The 14,134-nt window shown below is 44.2% G+C and overlaps 1 protein-coding gene across 1 annotated transcript in view; it reads left to right on the top strand.

Moving 5' to 3' along the window:
• LOC134356053 (septin-7-like) overlaps window positions 1-14,134 on the top strand; it is a 90,969-nt gene that overhangs the window by 1,287 nt on the left and 75,548 nt on the right. Inside the window, exon 2 of the mRNA XM_063066574.1 lies at window positions 10,681-10,783. Coding sequence (XP_062922644.1) covers window positions 10,681-10,783 — 103 coding nt within the window. The remainder of the gene's footprint in view (window positions 1-10,680; window positions 10,784-14,134) is intronic.

Here is a 14,134-nt window from a genome sequence, read left to right as displayed (position 1 = left end):
TTCGGATTAGGAGCGTTGAATGAATGGTGTGTAAATACTGCCCCATGTACAGCTACTGTCCACCAGGAAATGGCAGATCGTCCACTGACATATAATCATAAAGGAACTGTATTTCAACTTTAACAAACAGTTAACAGAAAAAGAAAAGAAATATAAGAGGGCCCATTTCTTTAGTGTGAAAACAGGGAAAATTGGAGATGCCGGAAGTCCGAAATAATTTTTTGTAAATGCTGGGAAATGTTAGTGGAATGGCATTTGTGGAGAGGGGTGGGAAAGTTAACAATTGAATCTCTGGAATGTGTGTGACCAAGGGCATACACTGGCATACTTGGTTGTAGTGTATGGATGCTGATGCTGGTGAATACTTGATAATTATCCAGAGCAGATATAAATAAATGGAGATGGATGAGGACAGAGAGCAAACTAACACCTTCTTTTAACCCTCCTGATTTTCCTCAAGCTTTTTCTTGCATTTCTTATACTCCTGAAGCACCTCATTTGTTTTGTCCCTCAAAAACCAAAGTTCCCTAAACCTGTTGACCTTGGATTTAATTCTAACAGGAACCTACACACTCTGTACTCTCATATTTAACTTTTGAAGGCCTCCCGCTGAGCAAGCATCCCTTAGCCAGAAAATAACCCATCCCAATCCACACCTGTTATATCATTTCTAACAGGATTAGTCCGAGTCAGCATGGATTTACGAAGGGGAAATCATGCTTGACTAATCTTCTGGAATTTTTTGAGGATGTAACTATGAAAATGGACAAGGGAGAGCCAGTGGATGTAGTGTACCTGGACTTTCAGAAAGCCTTTGGTAAAGTCCCACAGAGGAGATTAGTGGCACATGGTATTGAGGGCAGAGTACTGACATGGATTGAAAATTGGCTGGCTGACAGAAAACAAAGAGTAGCGATTAACGGGTCCCTTTCGGAATGGCAGGCGGTGACCAGTGGGGTACCGCAGGGTTCAGTGCTGGGACCGCAGCTGTTTACAATATATATTAATGATTTAGATGAGGGAATTAAAAGTAACATTAGCAAATTTGCCGATGACACAAAGCTGGGTGGCAGTGTGAAATGTGAGGAGGATGTTATGAGAATGCAGGGTGACTTGGACAGGCTGGGTGATTGGGCAGATGTATGGCAGATGCAGTTTAATGTGGCTGAATGTGAGGTTATCCACTTGGGTGGCAAGAACCGGAAGGCAGATTATTATCTAAATGGAGTCAAGTTAGGAAAAGGGGAAGCACAACGCGATCTAGGTGTTCTTGTACTTCAGTCACTGAAAACAAGCATGCAAGTACAGCAGGCTGTGAAGAAAGCTAATGCAATGCTGGCCTTCATAACAAGGGGAATTGAGTATAAGAGCAGAGAGGTCCTTCTGCAGCTGTACAAGGCCCTGGTGAGACCACACCTGCAGTACTGTGCAGTTTTGGTCTCCAAATTTGAGGAAGGATATTCTTGCTATTGAGGGAATGCAGCGTAGGTTCACAAGGTTAATTCCCGGGATGGTGGGGCTGTCATATGTGAAAAGATTGGAGCGACTGGGCTTGCATACTCTGGAATTTAGAAGGCTGAGAGGGGATCTTATTGAAACATGTAGTTTTATTAAGGGATTGGACACGCTGCAGGCAGGAAGCATGTTCCTGTTGATAGGTGAATCCAGAACCAGAAGCCACAGTTTAAGAATAAGGGGTAGGCCATTTAGAACGGAGTTGAGGAAAAACTTTTTCACCCAGAGAGTGGTGGATATATGGAATGCTCTGCCCCAGAAGGCTGTGGAGGCCAAGTCTCTGGATGCTTTCAAGAAAGAGATGGATAGAGCTCTTAAAGATAGTGGAATCAAAGGTTATGGGAATAAGGCGGGAACTGGATACTGATTGTGGATTTCCTCTCATGTAGCTTCAATTGAGGAGCCCTCCAGTCTGTCCTGTCTGAGCACTGCACTGACATTTTTCCTGACTGATAATGCGACCCCTCCCCTTTTAATACTACCTACTCTGTCATGTCTAAAACAGTGGAACCCCGGAACATTGGGCTGCCCATCCTGCCCTTCCTACTTTCCCCACAACCACTCCACTGGCTGCCCTGGTACTCTGGTTCCAATCCCCTTTCAGATGTATTTTAACCTCCCCCCCCACCATAGCAGCATTAGCAAACCTTAGCCCAAGGGTTTTGATTCCCCTCCAGTTTAACCACATGTTAAACTGTATTATCTTTCTATTTCTAGCCGGACTAACTTGTGGCACAGGTATCAATCCTGAGATCACTACCCTGGAGGTCCTGTCTAACTTGGCACCTACGTCCCTGAACTCACTTTGCAGGACCTCGTCACCCTTCCTGCCAATGTCATTGGTACCGATGTGGACCATGACTTCCGGCTGCTCACCTTCCAACTTAACAATGCTATGGACTCCATCAAAGTTGTTCCTGACCCTGGCACTTGAGAGACAACATATCATCCGGCAATCTTGATGTCATCCACAAAACCTCTGTCTGTTCCCCTAACCAATGAATCAACTTTCACTACTGCTTGCATCTTCTTATCTTCTTTCCCTTCGCTTCTGAGTCACAGAGCCAGGGACCTGACTGCTGTGGCTTTCCTCTGAGGTCAACCCCACTTCCCCTGCCCCCCCACCCCCATTAACATCCAAAACAATATACAGTGGATTCCGGTTATTTGGAGCACATTAATTGGGACTTGTATGCTTTGCCCCAATTAAGCAGCTGTCCCAAGTTTCATGGAAAAGTTAAAAAGGTATAAAAGACAACAAACTGCTATTTAACTGAGTAAAACATAATGTATTTAAATGAAATGAAGATAAAATTAGAACAGTACCAATACTACTACAGTGCTGTAAAGCTGTGTACTGTTTCCTAATAGCTACCAACAGAAGAATACATCTCGTGTACGCTGCCGTGTTCCTTTGACTATAAATGAACAAAGTCAGCACAGACACCTATTGCAGATAATGGATTTTGCCTTCCTGCCTCAAGTAATACCATAATTCACAATAAATTTCCTGATTCCCATATTCATTGGTTGCACTAAAGATGTTGTATTGACAGGCAGACATTCCCGCTAGATGTTTCTCAAACATTCTACATTCGAGTGTGTTGCACAATTGTCAACACGCAGAAGAATTTTGCTTGATTTCTCCTGTAGCTCCATATTCCAACTCATCAGTCATTTCTTAGAAATTTCAGGTCATCCATAGATTCTTATTAGCATAGTACTTGATTGGTAAACTGTTCTTTCTTAAAGCATCGAGGTTTAACTCTTTTTCCGATAACCAATGATTTATTTTCATCAGTTCCTGACATATTTGAACAATGCAACACAGTTATGCAGTCCATTGCTTTCTTTGACAGTGTTGCGTGTTTGTAGCAAAGGGAACTATCTGTCCAGCGTGGGATGATAAAAATGGCCTATTTCAGCGGTTCCCAACCACTGGGCTGCAAAGCATGCGCTGCCGGGCCGCGAAGAAACGATATGATTTGGCAATATGAGTCAGTTGCACCTTTCCTCGTTCCCTGTCACGCCCACTGTTGAGCTATTATGCACGCGTCATGCTTTTCAGCGCGGGAAGGAAATCAACTCCTCGAGCTTGCAAATGACGGCGAGCCGAAAAGTAGTTTGACATAACATCTCTGCCGGTATTCTGGATCAAAGTCAAGGCTAAAAATCCTGAGATAGCCACGAAAGCACTGAAAACATTGCTTCCATTTCCAACATATCTCTGCAATGAATACAACGAAAACTAAATTGCGGAATAGACTGGACATAAAGAACCTCCTTCGAGTATCGCTGTCTCACATCACCCCTCGATAGGACTGTGTCGTTGCAGGAAAACAAGCCCAGGGCTCCCACTGATTCAGCGATATTGGTCTGTTGCAATGATTTTATATGTTCATACAGGGAAAATATGCGCTGCGTGTTTAATATCCAAACGTTACTAAAAATGTTATGATGCTATTGACTGATAAGTGACTTATATGACCATATAACAATTACAGCACGAAAACAGGCCATCTTGGCCCTTCTAGTCCATGCCGAACGCTACTCTCACCTAGTCCCACCGACCTGCACTCAGCCCATAACCCTCCATTCCTTTCCTGTCCATATACCTATACAGTTTTTCTTTAAATGATAATATCGAACCTGCCTCTACCACTTCTACTGGAAGTTCGTTCAACACTTACATCAAGCTCCCCTGTCCTCCCCTGATAATTGACTTATCACTATATTCATGCGGGGAAAATATGCACTGTGTGTTTAATATTAAATTCGTTAGATAAACCCTTTTAGAAAGGAAATTGAGTGTATTAGCTAATTATCACCTATATTCCGGTCGTGATTAACACCTCTTCCCCCCCCCCGAACAGAATCACCAAAAACGATTTGTAGGAAAAAACGTACATGCATGCACGCTGGTGCCTGCGCAAGGCTTCATGGTCATTGTAGTCTTTCTCGGGGTAAACCCAGCGTATTTCACTGCTACTCTTGTCTGTTGGCAACCCTACCACCACCCCCGCCCCCCCAGCCCCCGGTCGGCTGGTCCGCAAGAATATTGTCAAATTGTCGATATGAAACCGGTCCGCAGTGCGAAAAAGGTTGGGGACCCCTGGCCTATTTCATTGGCCTTGTAGATAACATCTGCGCAAAATTTTTGAAGCAAGTCGGGGAATTTTGTGGATTTCCATGTTTCTGCACTTGTAGCATCAGCACTCTTACGTGCAATGTGCTTTCTTGAATTTAATGTGCCTACATTTCCATCATAACAACCAACCATCTATTGCTTTAAAGTCTTCGTGATGCAGCTTTTTCGCAACATTTCTGACTTGCTTTTTAACGTTGGTCTATTGGCACCCTCACCTTGTCCAGTTACAATGGAAAACCATTGACTGAGGGCATTTTCAACTTCTGGATCCTTACCTTTGCACTTTCGTTTTTGGGATGTTCCCTGTTGTCCCTCGTATTGCCCATTCTTCTCACGGTTTATCTTGCTGACGTATCAAGTGTGCAATTGTAGATTTCGGCACTCTAGTTATCTCTGTCAGCTGATGATGAGTGATCTTAGGCGGATGGCTTTTAATTGTTTTTCTGCCAAGTGCCTAATAACCCACATAATCTCGTCCCGCCAAAAGTCCCAACATGCCCTATTCACACAGTCTCTCCTGTCTCGAGCTGGCCACAGACTTCTTTGCTCTTTCTACCTTATAGCAATCTTTACCTCTATCTTATACTGCAAGATGGCACCAGTGAACATCAAAACTTCTAAATTGGCCTCTTGAATTACTCTCACTGCAATCTGCAGTATGTGATTTTTTCCTTTAAGTAATGTATTTTTCGACTAATTTAATGAACTACAGAGTTCATAATCTTCTTAAAACATTGGTGGACTTAACACTCAAGCAAGCAGGTACAGCACTTTTAAGTGGGGCAAGAGGGGGTGGGGTGGTATTTCAAAACATAGTCAGGGGGTTTTAGTCAGGCTTGTTTGAAAAAATCCTTGTCTAATTGCCATCAGCATATAAGCTGTTGCACCGGGGTCCCAAGATGCTGCCGGACCACTACCTTACTAAGATAACGAATGCCCAGACTGCATTTCGGGAATTCTGATCACTTGGCTGTTCTTCTACCTGCGTATAGGCAGTCTAAAGAACAAAGCTCCGGAGATTAGAACAACAAAGAGATGGTCGTGAGAGGTAGAGGAGCAGCTGCAGGATTGTTTCACATCGGTGGACTGGGCGTGTGCAAAGGCTCATCTGTGGATCTGAGTGAATACACCACAGTTGTCAGGGACTTTATTAAAGCAGTCATAGATGAGCGTGTCCCCGCAAAATCATTCCGAGTCTTCCCCAAGCAGAAGCCCTGGGTGAACCAAGAGATCTGCAATCTGTTGAGGGCCGGATCAGAGGCATTCAAATCTGGCGACAGTTACAGGAGTTCCAGCTGCGATGTCTGGAATGCCAGCTCATGAGTGAAGTGACAATTCCCGACTGAACTTGAATCAATGAGGTATGCTGGACAGCTGTAACAGGGCTTGAATGCTATCACCTCTTACAAAGTGAAATCAAGTGACATAGGTGACAACAAGGCTTGGAGCACCCGGTGACCCTGTGATCTCTGACTCAGAGGTCAGTGTCGGGCTGTGAACCCTGGCAAGGTGACAGGCCCAGTGGAGTACCCAGGTAGGGCTCTGAACGCCTGTGCCAACCAGTTGGCAGGAGTGTTTGAAGACATGTTCAATTCTCCCTGCTACAGTTTTAAATTCCCACTTGCTTCAAAAGGTCAACAATTATACCAGAACCCAGGAAGAGCAGGGTAAGCTACTATCATCCAGTAGCACTTGCATCTCCGACGATGAAGTGCTGTGAGAGGTTGGTTATGGCGGGAATTAACTCCTATCTCTGCAAGTGCCTGCAATTTGCCTATCACCACAATAGGTCTTCTTCGCTCTTCATGCGGCCTTGGATCACCTGGACAATACAAATATGTATGTCACAATGCTGTTATTTGACCACAGCTCAGCACTTAACACAGTAATGACTTATCGTCGAAGAGCTCCAGAACCTGGGCCTCTGTACCTCCCTCTGCAACTGGATCCTCAACTTCCCAGACCACAATCTGTGCAGATTGTAAACAACATCTCCTCCTCACCGACACCTCAGGGATGTGTGCTCTACTCTCTCCACACCAATGGCTGTGTGGCTAGGCACAGCTCAAATTCCATCCATAGATTTGTTGATGGTACAATCATTGTTGGCAGAATTTCTAATGGTGTTGAGAGGGTGTAAAGGAGTGATATATATCAGTTAGTTGAGTGCTGTTGTAGCAACAACCTTGCACTCAATATCAGTAAGACCAAAGAACTGATTGTGGACTTCAGAAAGGGTAAGATGAGGAAACACATACCAGTCCTCATAGAGGGAGCAGAATTAGAAAGAGTGAGCAATTGCAAATTCCTGGGTGTCAATACCTCTGAGGATCTAACCTGGATCCAACCTTTCAACACAGTTATAAAGAAGGCACAACAGTGGCTGTATTTCATTAGGAGTTTGAGAAAATTTGGTATGTTCCAAAAAACACACACATTTCTGCAAATCTACTGTGGAGAGCATTCTATCTGGCTGCATCATCATCTGGCATGGGGGGAGGGTGGGGTACTGCAGAGGGTTGTAAACTTAGTCTGCTCCATCATGAACACTAGCCCCTGCAGTATCCAGGACATCTTCAAGGAGTGAAATCTCAAAAAGGCGGCGTCCATCATGAAGGACCCCATTGCCCAAGTCATGCCATATTCTCGTTGCTACCATCAGAAAGGAGGTACAGAAGCATAAAGGCACACTTCAACAGTTCAGGAACAGTTTCTTCCCCTCTGCCATCCGTTTTCTGAATGGACACTGAATCAATGAACACTATCTCATTACTTTTTTATTTCCATTTTTGCACTAACTAAATTTAACTGTTTTATATATATGTAATTTTTTATGTATTGCATTGCATTGCTGCCTCCAAGTCAACAAATTTCATGACATATGTTGGTGATATTAAACCTGATTCTGGGCTCGATACCTTCTATGCTCGTTTTGACTGTCAAAGCCTGGAGGAGCCATCATGAACTCCCACAGCCCGATGACACTGTAATTTCAGTCTCTGAGGCCGTCATGAGAACGTCCTTCAGGGGGGAGGAAATCAGTGGTCCGTGTGCCCCTTTACATCTGAGGGGGAGAGGGTCAGCAGCTTTAAATTCCTCTCTGTTTTCATTTCAGACAACATGTCCTGGGCCCAGCACCTGAGTGCAATTACAAAGAAAGCAGTGCCTTACTCTACTTCCTTAGAAATTTGCGAAGGTTCTGCAGGATATGTAAAAGTTAGAAAACTGGTACTGATGTGTGGCGGAGAGTATATTGATTGGCTGCATTACAGCCTGGTTTGAAAACACCAATGCTCTAGAATGGAAAATTGTAAAAAAAAGTAGTGGACATGGCCCAGTCCATGACACACAAAACCTGCCCCACCACTGAGCACCTCTACCCAGAGCTTTGTTGCAGGTAAGTAGCATCCATCATCAGGGACCCCTACCACGCGGGTCATGCTGTCTTCTTGCTGATGCCGTCAGGAAGAACATACAGGAGTGTCAGGACTTTCACCAGCAGGTTTTAGGAACAGTTATTACCCCTCAGCGCTCAGGCTCTTGAACCAGAGGGAATAACTTCACTCAACTTCACTTGCTCCATCACTGAATTGTTCTCGCAACCTATGTCACAAACATGAGAAAATCTGTAGATGCTGGAAATCCAAAGAAACACACACAAGATGCTGGAGAAACTCAGCAGGCCAGGCCGCACCTATGGAAAAGAGGACAGTCGATGTTTTGGGCCAAGACCTCCATCAGGACTGGAAAGGAAGGGAAGAAGTCAGAGGACGAAGGTGGGGGAGGGAGGAAGAAGTACAAGATGGCAGGTGATAGGTGAAACTGGGGGGGAGGGGGTGAAGTAAAGAGTTGGGAAGTTGATTGGTGAAAGAAATAAAGGGTTGGAGAAGGGGAATCTGATGGGAGAGGATACAAGATCATGGAAGAAAGGAAAGAGGGAGGAGCACCAGAAGAAGGTGATGGGCAGGTAAAGTGAAAGAGGGAAACAGGAATAGGGAATGGTGAAGGCAGCGGGGGGGGGGCGCAATTATCAGAAGTTTGAGAAGTCGATGTTCATGCCATCAGGTTGGAGGCTACCCAGACGGAATGGAAGCTGTTGCTCCTCCAACCTGAGTGTGGCCTCATCGTGGAATTAGAAAAGGCCGTAGATGGAGATGTCTGAATAGGAATGGGTGGCCACTGGGAGAGCCTCCTTTCTCTGACAGGTGCTCAGTGAAGTGGTCTCAATTTACATTGGGATCTCACCAATTCACAGGAGGCCACCACTTGTTTCTCTGTCCCCAACTTCCCCTTTCCATAGGGATCGCACTCTACATGACTGCATGACTACCTTGTCCACAGAATGCTCCCCACTGATCTCCCTCCTTATACTTGTCCCTGCAAGTAGAACTGCCACAGCTGCCCCTACACCTCATCCCTCACTATCATCTGGGGGCCTGAACAGTCCTTCCAAGTGAGGCAACACCACCTGTGAGTCTGTTGGGGGTCTTCTACTGTACCCGGTGCTCCTGGTGTGGCCTCCTGTATATTGGTGACAGCCGAAGTAGATTGGGAGACCACTCTGCCTGAAAAAAGGGATCTCATTTCATTTCAGTTCTACTTCCCATTCCCATTTAGACGTGTCAGTCCATAGCTCCCTCTTTTGCCGTGATGAGGCCACACTCATAGTCTGTAGGAGCAACACCTTGTATTCCGTCTGGGTAGCCTCCAGTCTGATGGCATGAACGTCAATACTTCGAACTTCTGGTAATTGCCCCCCACCTTCTCCTTCACCATTTGCCATTTCAGTTTCCCCCCCTCTCACCTTATCTCTTATCTACCATCACCTGCCTCTGGTGCTCCTTCCCCTTCTCTCTCCCATGGCCTTCTGTCCTCTCTTATCAGTTTTCCCTGTGTTTTGCCTTTTATCTCTTTCACTAATCAATTTCCCAGCTCTTTCCTTCACCCCCTCCCTTTCCCAGTTTCACCTATCATCTACCACCTTGTACTTCTTCCTATCCTCCCCCCACCTCCTTACTCTGACTTCTCTCTCTTTCCAGTCTTGATGAAATCTTTCAACTATACTTTTTTTCATAGATGCTGCCCTGCCTGCTGAGTTCCTCCATTTTATATGTGGTGACTTACAACCTATGCACTCACTTTGAAGGGCTCTTCATCTCGTGTTCTCGATACCAGTTGCTTATCTGTTTGTTATTAGTATTTTTTTATTCTGTATTTGGAGTTTGTTGTCTTTTGCACTCTGTTGGTGTGATTCTGTTACGGTAATTGGATTTGCTGAGTATACCCATAAGAAAACAAATCTCAGGGTAGAATATGGTAATATATACTCTATGTACTTTAATAATAAATTAACTTTGAATTTTAAACCTCATTCCTTGAATTCTGAACTTGTTTTGTTTTAGAGTGAATTGCCATTGGTATGAAATGTTAAAACTGATTCTCCGTAGAAGTTGTCTGATTCAATGGTATCTACTCTTAACACTTTTGTCTGTCCCTTGTAGCAACTACCTTGAGGTATGAACTAGACCATTTGTGAACTTGTTGCAGTATTACATCTTGGGTTCTGCTTCTTGTCACAAATCCCTTGATCTCTACTGTTGCTTATTTTCATCATTATGACAATTGCGGCCTCAACTTCAGCTGAAGCTGATCTGCTGCTGAAGCCCATATCCATGTCTTGGTCACCACTAAACCAGATAATTCTGCTGCATCCCTACCTAATCTTCCCTCTGTCTTCTGTAAACGGAAGTTATCTAAAATCACTACCCTGTCCTAACTGGCATCTGTTGAGACTGAGCAATGGTACTGATGATTCCCCCCCCCCACCCCCTCGCTTTTACTAATTGCTCGTGCTCGGTTTTTATTTCATACGAGAACTTTGGTTTGATCTTTGGAACTAGGGAAAACAGAGACCGTGCATAAGAAGGTGAGAGTGAAACAGATTGGGAGTAGTAGCCAGGAGGGGCTGGAACAGGAAGAATGAGATGGATATAACTCTTCCCTCTCTTTACTTACAGTATGGCCGTTCCCTGGAGGGATATGTAGGGTTCGCAAACCTTCCGAACCAAGTCTACAGGAAGTCAATGAAACGAGGCTTTGAGTTCACCCTGCTGGTTGTGGGTAAGTGTTTGGGGAAATGATTGGATGTTGTACACATTTTATGAAATAACAAAATGCTGGGGATGCTCTTGAATATACAAATTGCTTGTGTTAATGAGGAGGGATAGGAACTCTGACCACCTGCTTTCACACTTAATGATTTTGCCATAGTTGAATGTGCCATCATGTAAGTCCTAAGGTTGTAAACTGGATTAAGCCCATAAATACTGTAGCCAGAAGATTAAGTCAGTGACCTTATACCATGACAGATGTTGTGCTTACTGGTTCACCAGGTCTTCACTTGCCTAAGTGAATTCAGCTGTATTAGTGCTGTGTGTCTGCATTATCCAGAACACCTTATTGCAGAACATAGAACAGTGCAGTATGGACCCTACAGCCCACGATGTTGTGCTGAACTAATTGAACTAGTAACTAAATGCCTAACTAATCCCTTCTGCTTTTACGATGTTCATATCCTTTCATTTCATGCACGCATGTGCTATTGAAGATCCTCTTAAATATTTATTTAGTATTTAACTCTACTGCCGCGCTTGTGCATCCAAAATACCCACCACTCTCAATATAAAGAGAAAAAAACTTAGCCTGCACATCTCCACTGAACCCCTCATCCTCCGTTGCTCCTGAATTCAGGAAGGTGTCAATTTGGGTTATGCTTCCCCCTGGAACTTTGGAATATAGAGTTTTGTAAAACATTTCAAAAGCTTCTTGAATTTCACTTTGCTTATTTTATATCGCTTTTGTTCTTGGATCCCTAATTCTATGAATTGTATTTTCTGCTATCCTTTTTTGCCGCCAGTTTACGAATGGGGATGCCATTTTCACGGGCATATTTTTTAAACTCATTGTAAATATCCTCACCTTTCGCTTTCTACTTTAATTGCAAAAGAGTGAGGAAGTCCTCCTTTGTTGTAATATCCTGGAAAGCCATTCTGACAAATACACCAAGCTGAGCTGTTTGCATTACATCCAGGATTCATCGAATTGTAGTGAAAAATATCCACGTCCTCTGACAGTGACTCTACCCTCCTTGTCACTGTTGCAGGGCCAAGCGGTATATTACGTATTGCAGTTGTGATGTTGTTTTTGTTTTTAAAATCATTAAAAACAGTCTCTGCGGTAATGGCCATTGCTTCCTTGAACAAATCACTATCTGTAAAAGGCTTCTTGTGGTTAGCCAAAAGGTGACTTACATGAAATGATGCTTCAATAGCAGCCTTACTTTGAGCAGCATGTTTTGTGAAAAACGATTGCTGAGCCTTCAACCCGGATTTCAACTCCTCAACTTTCCAGGCACGAATTGCGCTCTTTGGTGGGTAGGTGTCTTTAAATTTCTTGTGGTTGGCGTTGTGCCGCTGCAGATTCCCTCTTTTAGTCAGTGCTTGTGTTTGGTGGCACAACATACATACACACTTGTCTTCCACCAAGGTAAATGGAAATTCCTCTTCCCATTCTGGATGGAATTTTTATGTTTTCACTGCCTTTCGTGGAGCCTCTGCCATGCTATCAGGATATCACGAGCGATTGCCGATTGCGTCGCCTCTGATCTGGGCCGACATTTCTGTGCCGGGCAGCACCTAATTAATTAGCTGGTTTATTTTGGCTTTTTTTTCTTAAAGATCTGCCGGGTGCATCCCGACTACCGCTGCACCACTGCATGCTTCGCGGCCCGGAGGTTGGGGACCACTGCCTGTAGTGTTCTCGTGCAGTGTGTTGAAACTCTGACTAAACACCAAGTTAAACCGGAGCCAATGAAGACAGAGTCGTAGTAAGGTTAACCATTTACTGTTCACTCTTCCACATTAACATCGTATGGTGAAAACTGTTGATAAAAAAAATACAAACATATACAGTGTCTGTTTCATTCTGGAGACCATGCGCGCTCTCTTCTTTTGGCAAGTGTCTCCAGCTGCCCCGAGTAGCGGGCCAGGGGGTCGCATCAAACCGCCATCGGGCTCGAGCCCACCCCGCGTTTGAAATTGAAAAGCCGGTACGCACGCCACCCCAACTGCCACTTCCTTAACAGAAACCGCGTTAATATTTTTACTTCAAATACATCCTAACTTACGGCGTTGCTTCTATAATGTTTCTTCGTGGGTAGAAACGGAGCTCTTCACAATCATGCTGCACGCGTGGCACCCACCTTCACACCTTCTCCGAACCGGAGGTTACACATAAGACACGGCGAAACCGGAGGTGATGTCATCACAAGCCACGATATACCATAGACAATGAATTTACCTTCGTTATACTGTAACATAATTATCAACCTTTAACTTTAACTAGAAAATAGTTACAAATCATTGAAAACGTAGACCCAACAAAGTCAAATAAATGCCTTAAGGGCAACACACTGCTGTTTATTGAAGTTTGTGACAGTCTGTATTCTTATCTAATCTAATTGGTCACTTTGATGGAGCACAGGCTACGCTGAAAACGTGGTGCATGGTGAGGGAGCTACACACATGCGCACTGGGCAGAAAGAACGGAACTAAAACCCCGCAACCCGGAAACAATCGCTCTTTATAAACAGTGTTCAACAGCAATAGTATTGCTATATTACCATTATCCTAATTAGTATTACTTACTTTTATAATGCTCACATTACAATAGTATTTGTGTATTTATTTTTGATTTTTTTGGGGATCTACTGGGAAAGTCTCAAAGATCAACCGGTTGATCGTGATCGACGGGTTGGCGACCCCTAGACTAGCCAGTACTGTATCATGTCTTAGTGACAGACCCATCCCTACCAGTACTGTATCCATCATTATAGAGTGACAGAATTCACACCCAGCAACAATTTGGAAAAGTAATTGTGTACAAATTGGAGATGCATCTGGAGATAGCAGTGCTTCAATGAGCTGGACTATACTGGGGTTCTGCAGGGATCCATACTGGAACCTGTGTTTCTGACTTACAAAAATAACTAGAAGAAAATGAATACGTGTGGGCTAGTAAGTTTGCAAATGATACAAAGTTTGGTGTTCTGGATAGTGTTAAAAGATTGCCAAAAGAGATAAGGGGTTATAGAGTAGGTGCAGATATTGGACTATTGAGACAATTTCAAGGTGGTGTTCATGAAAACTGATGGTGAAAAGGAAGAAGCTGTTTATGAATCACTGAGTGTGGAACTTTGGGTTGCTGTACCAACACCCTGATCTTAGTAACAAGAAGAGGATGTCCCAGATGGTGAGGGTCCTTAACGATGGATGCCACCCCCTTCAGGCACTGCCTCTTGATGATCACCTCAGTGGTACAAGGATTGCGCCCGTGATGGAGCTGGCTGCGACTACAGCTGGCTACAGCCTCTTGTGTTCCTGTGCACTGGAGTCTGTATACCAGGCTGCAATG

This window comes from Mobula hypostoma, chromosome 14 (assembly GCF_963921235.1).
Source record: "Mobula hypostoma chromosome 14, sMobHyp1.1, whole genome shotgun sequence".
In the NCBI taxonomy this organism is placed as follows: domain Eukaryota; kingdom Metazoa; phylum Chordata; class Chondrichthyes; order Myliobatiformes; family Myliobatidae; genus Mobula; species Mobula hypostoma.
Note: the sequence above shows the minus strand (reverse complement) of the source record. Positions and strands in the feature narration are given on the sequence as shown.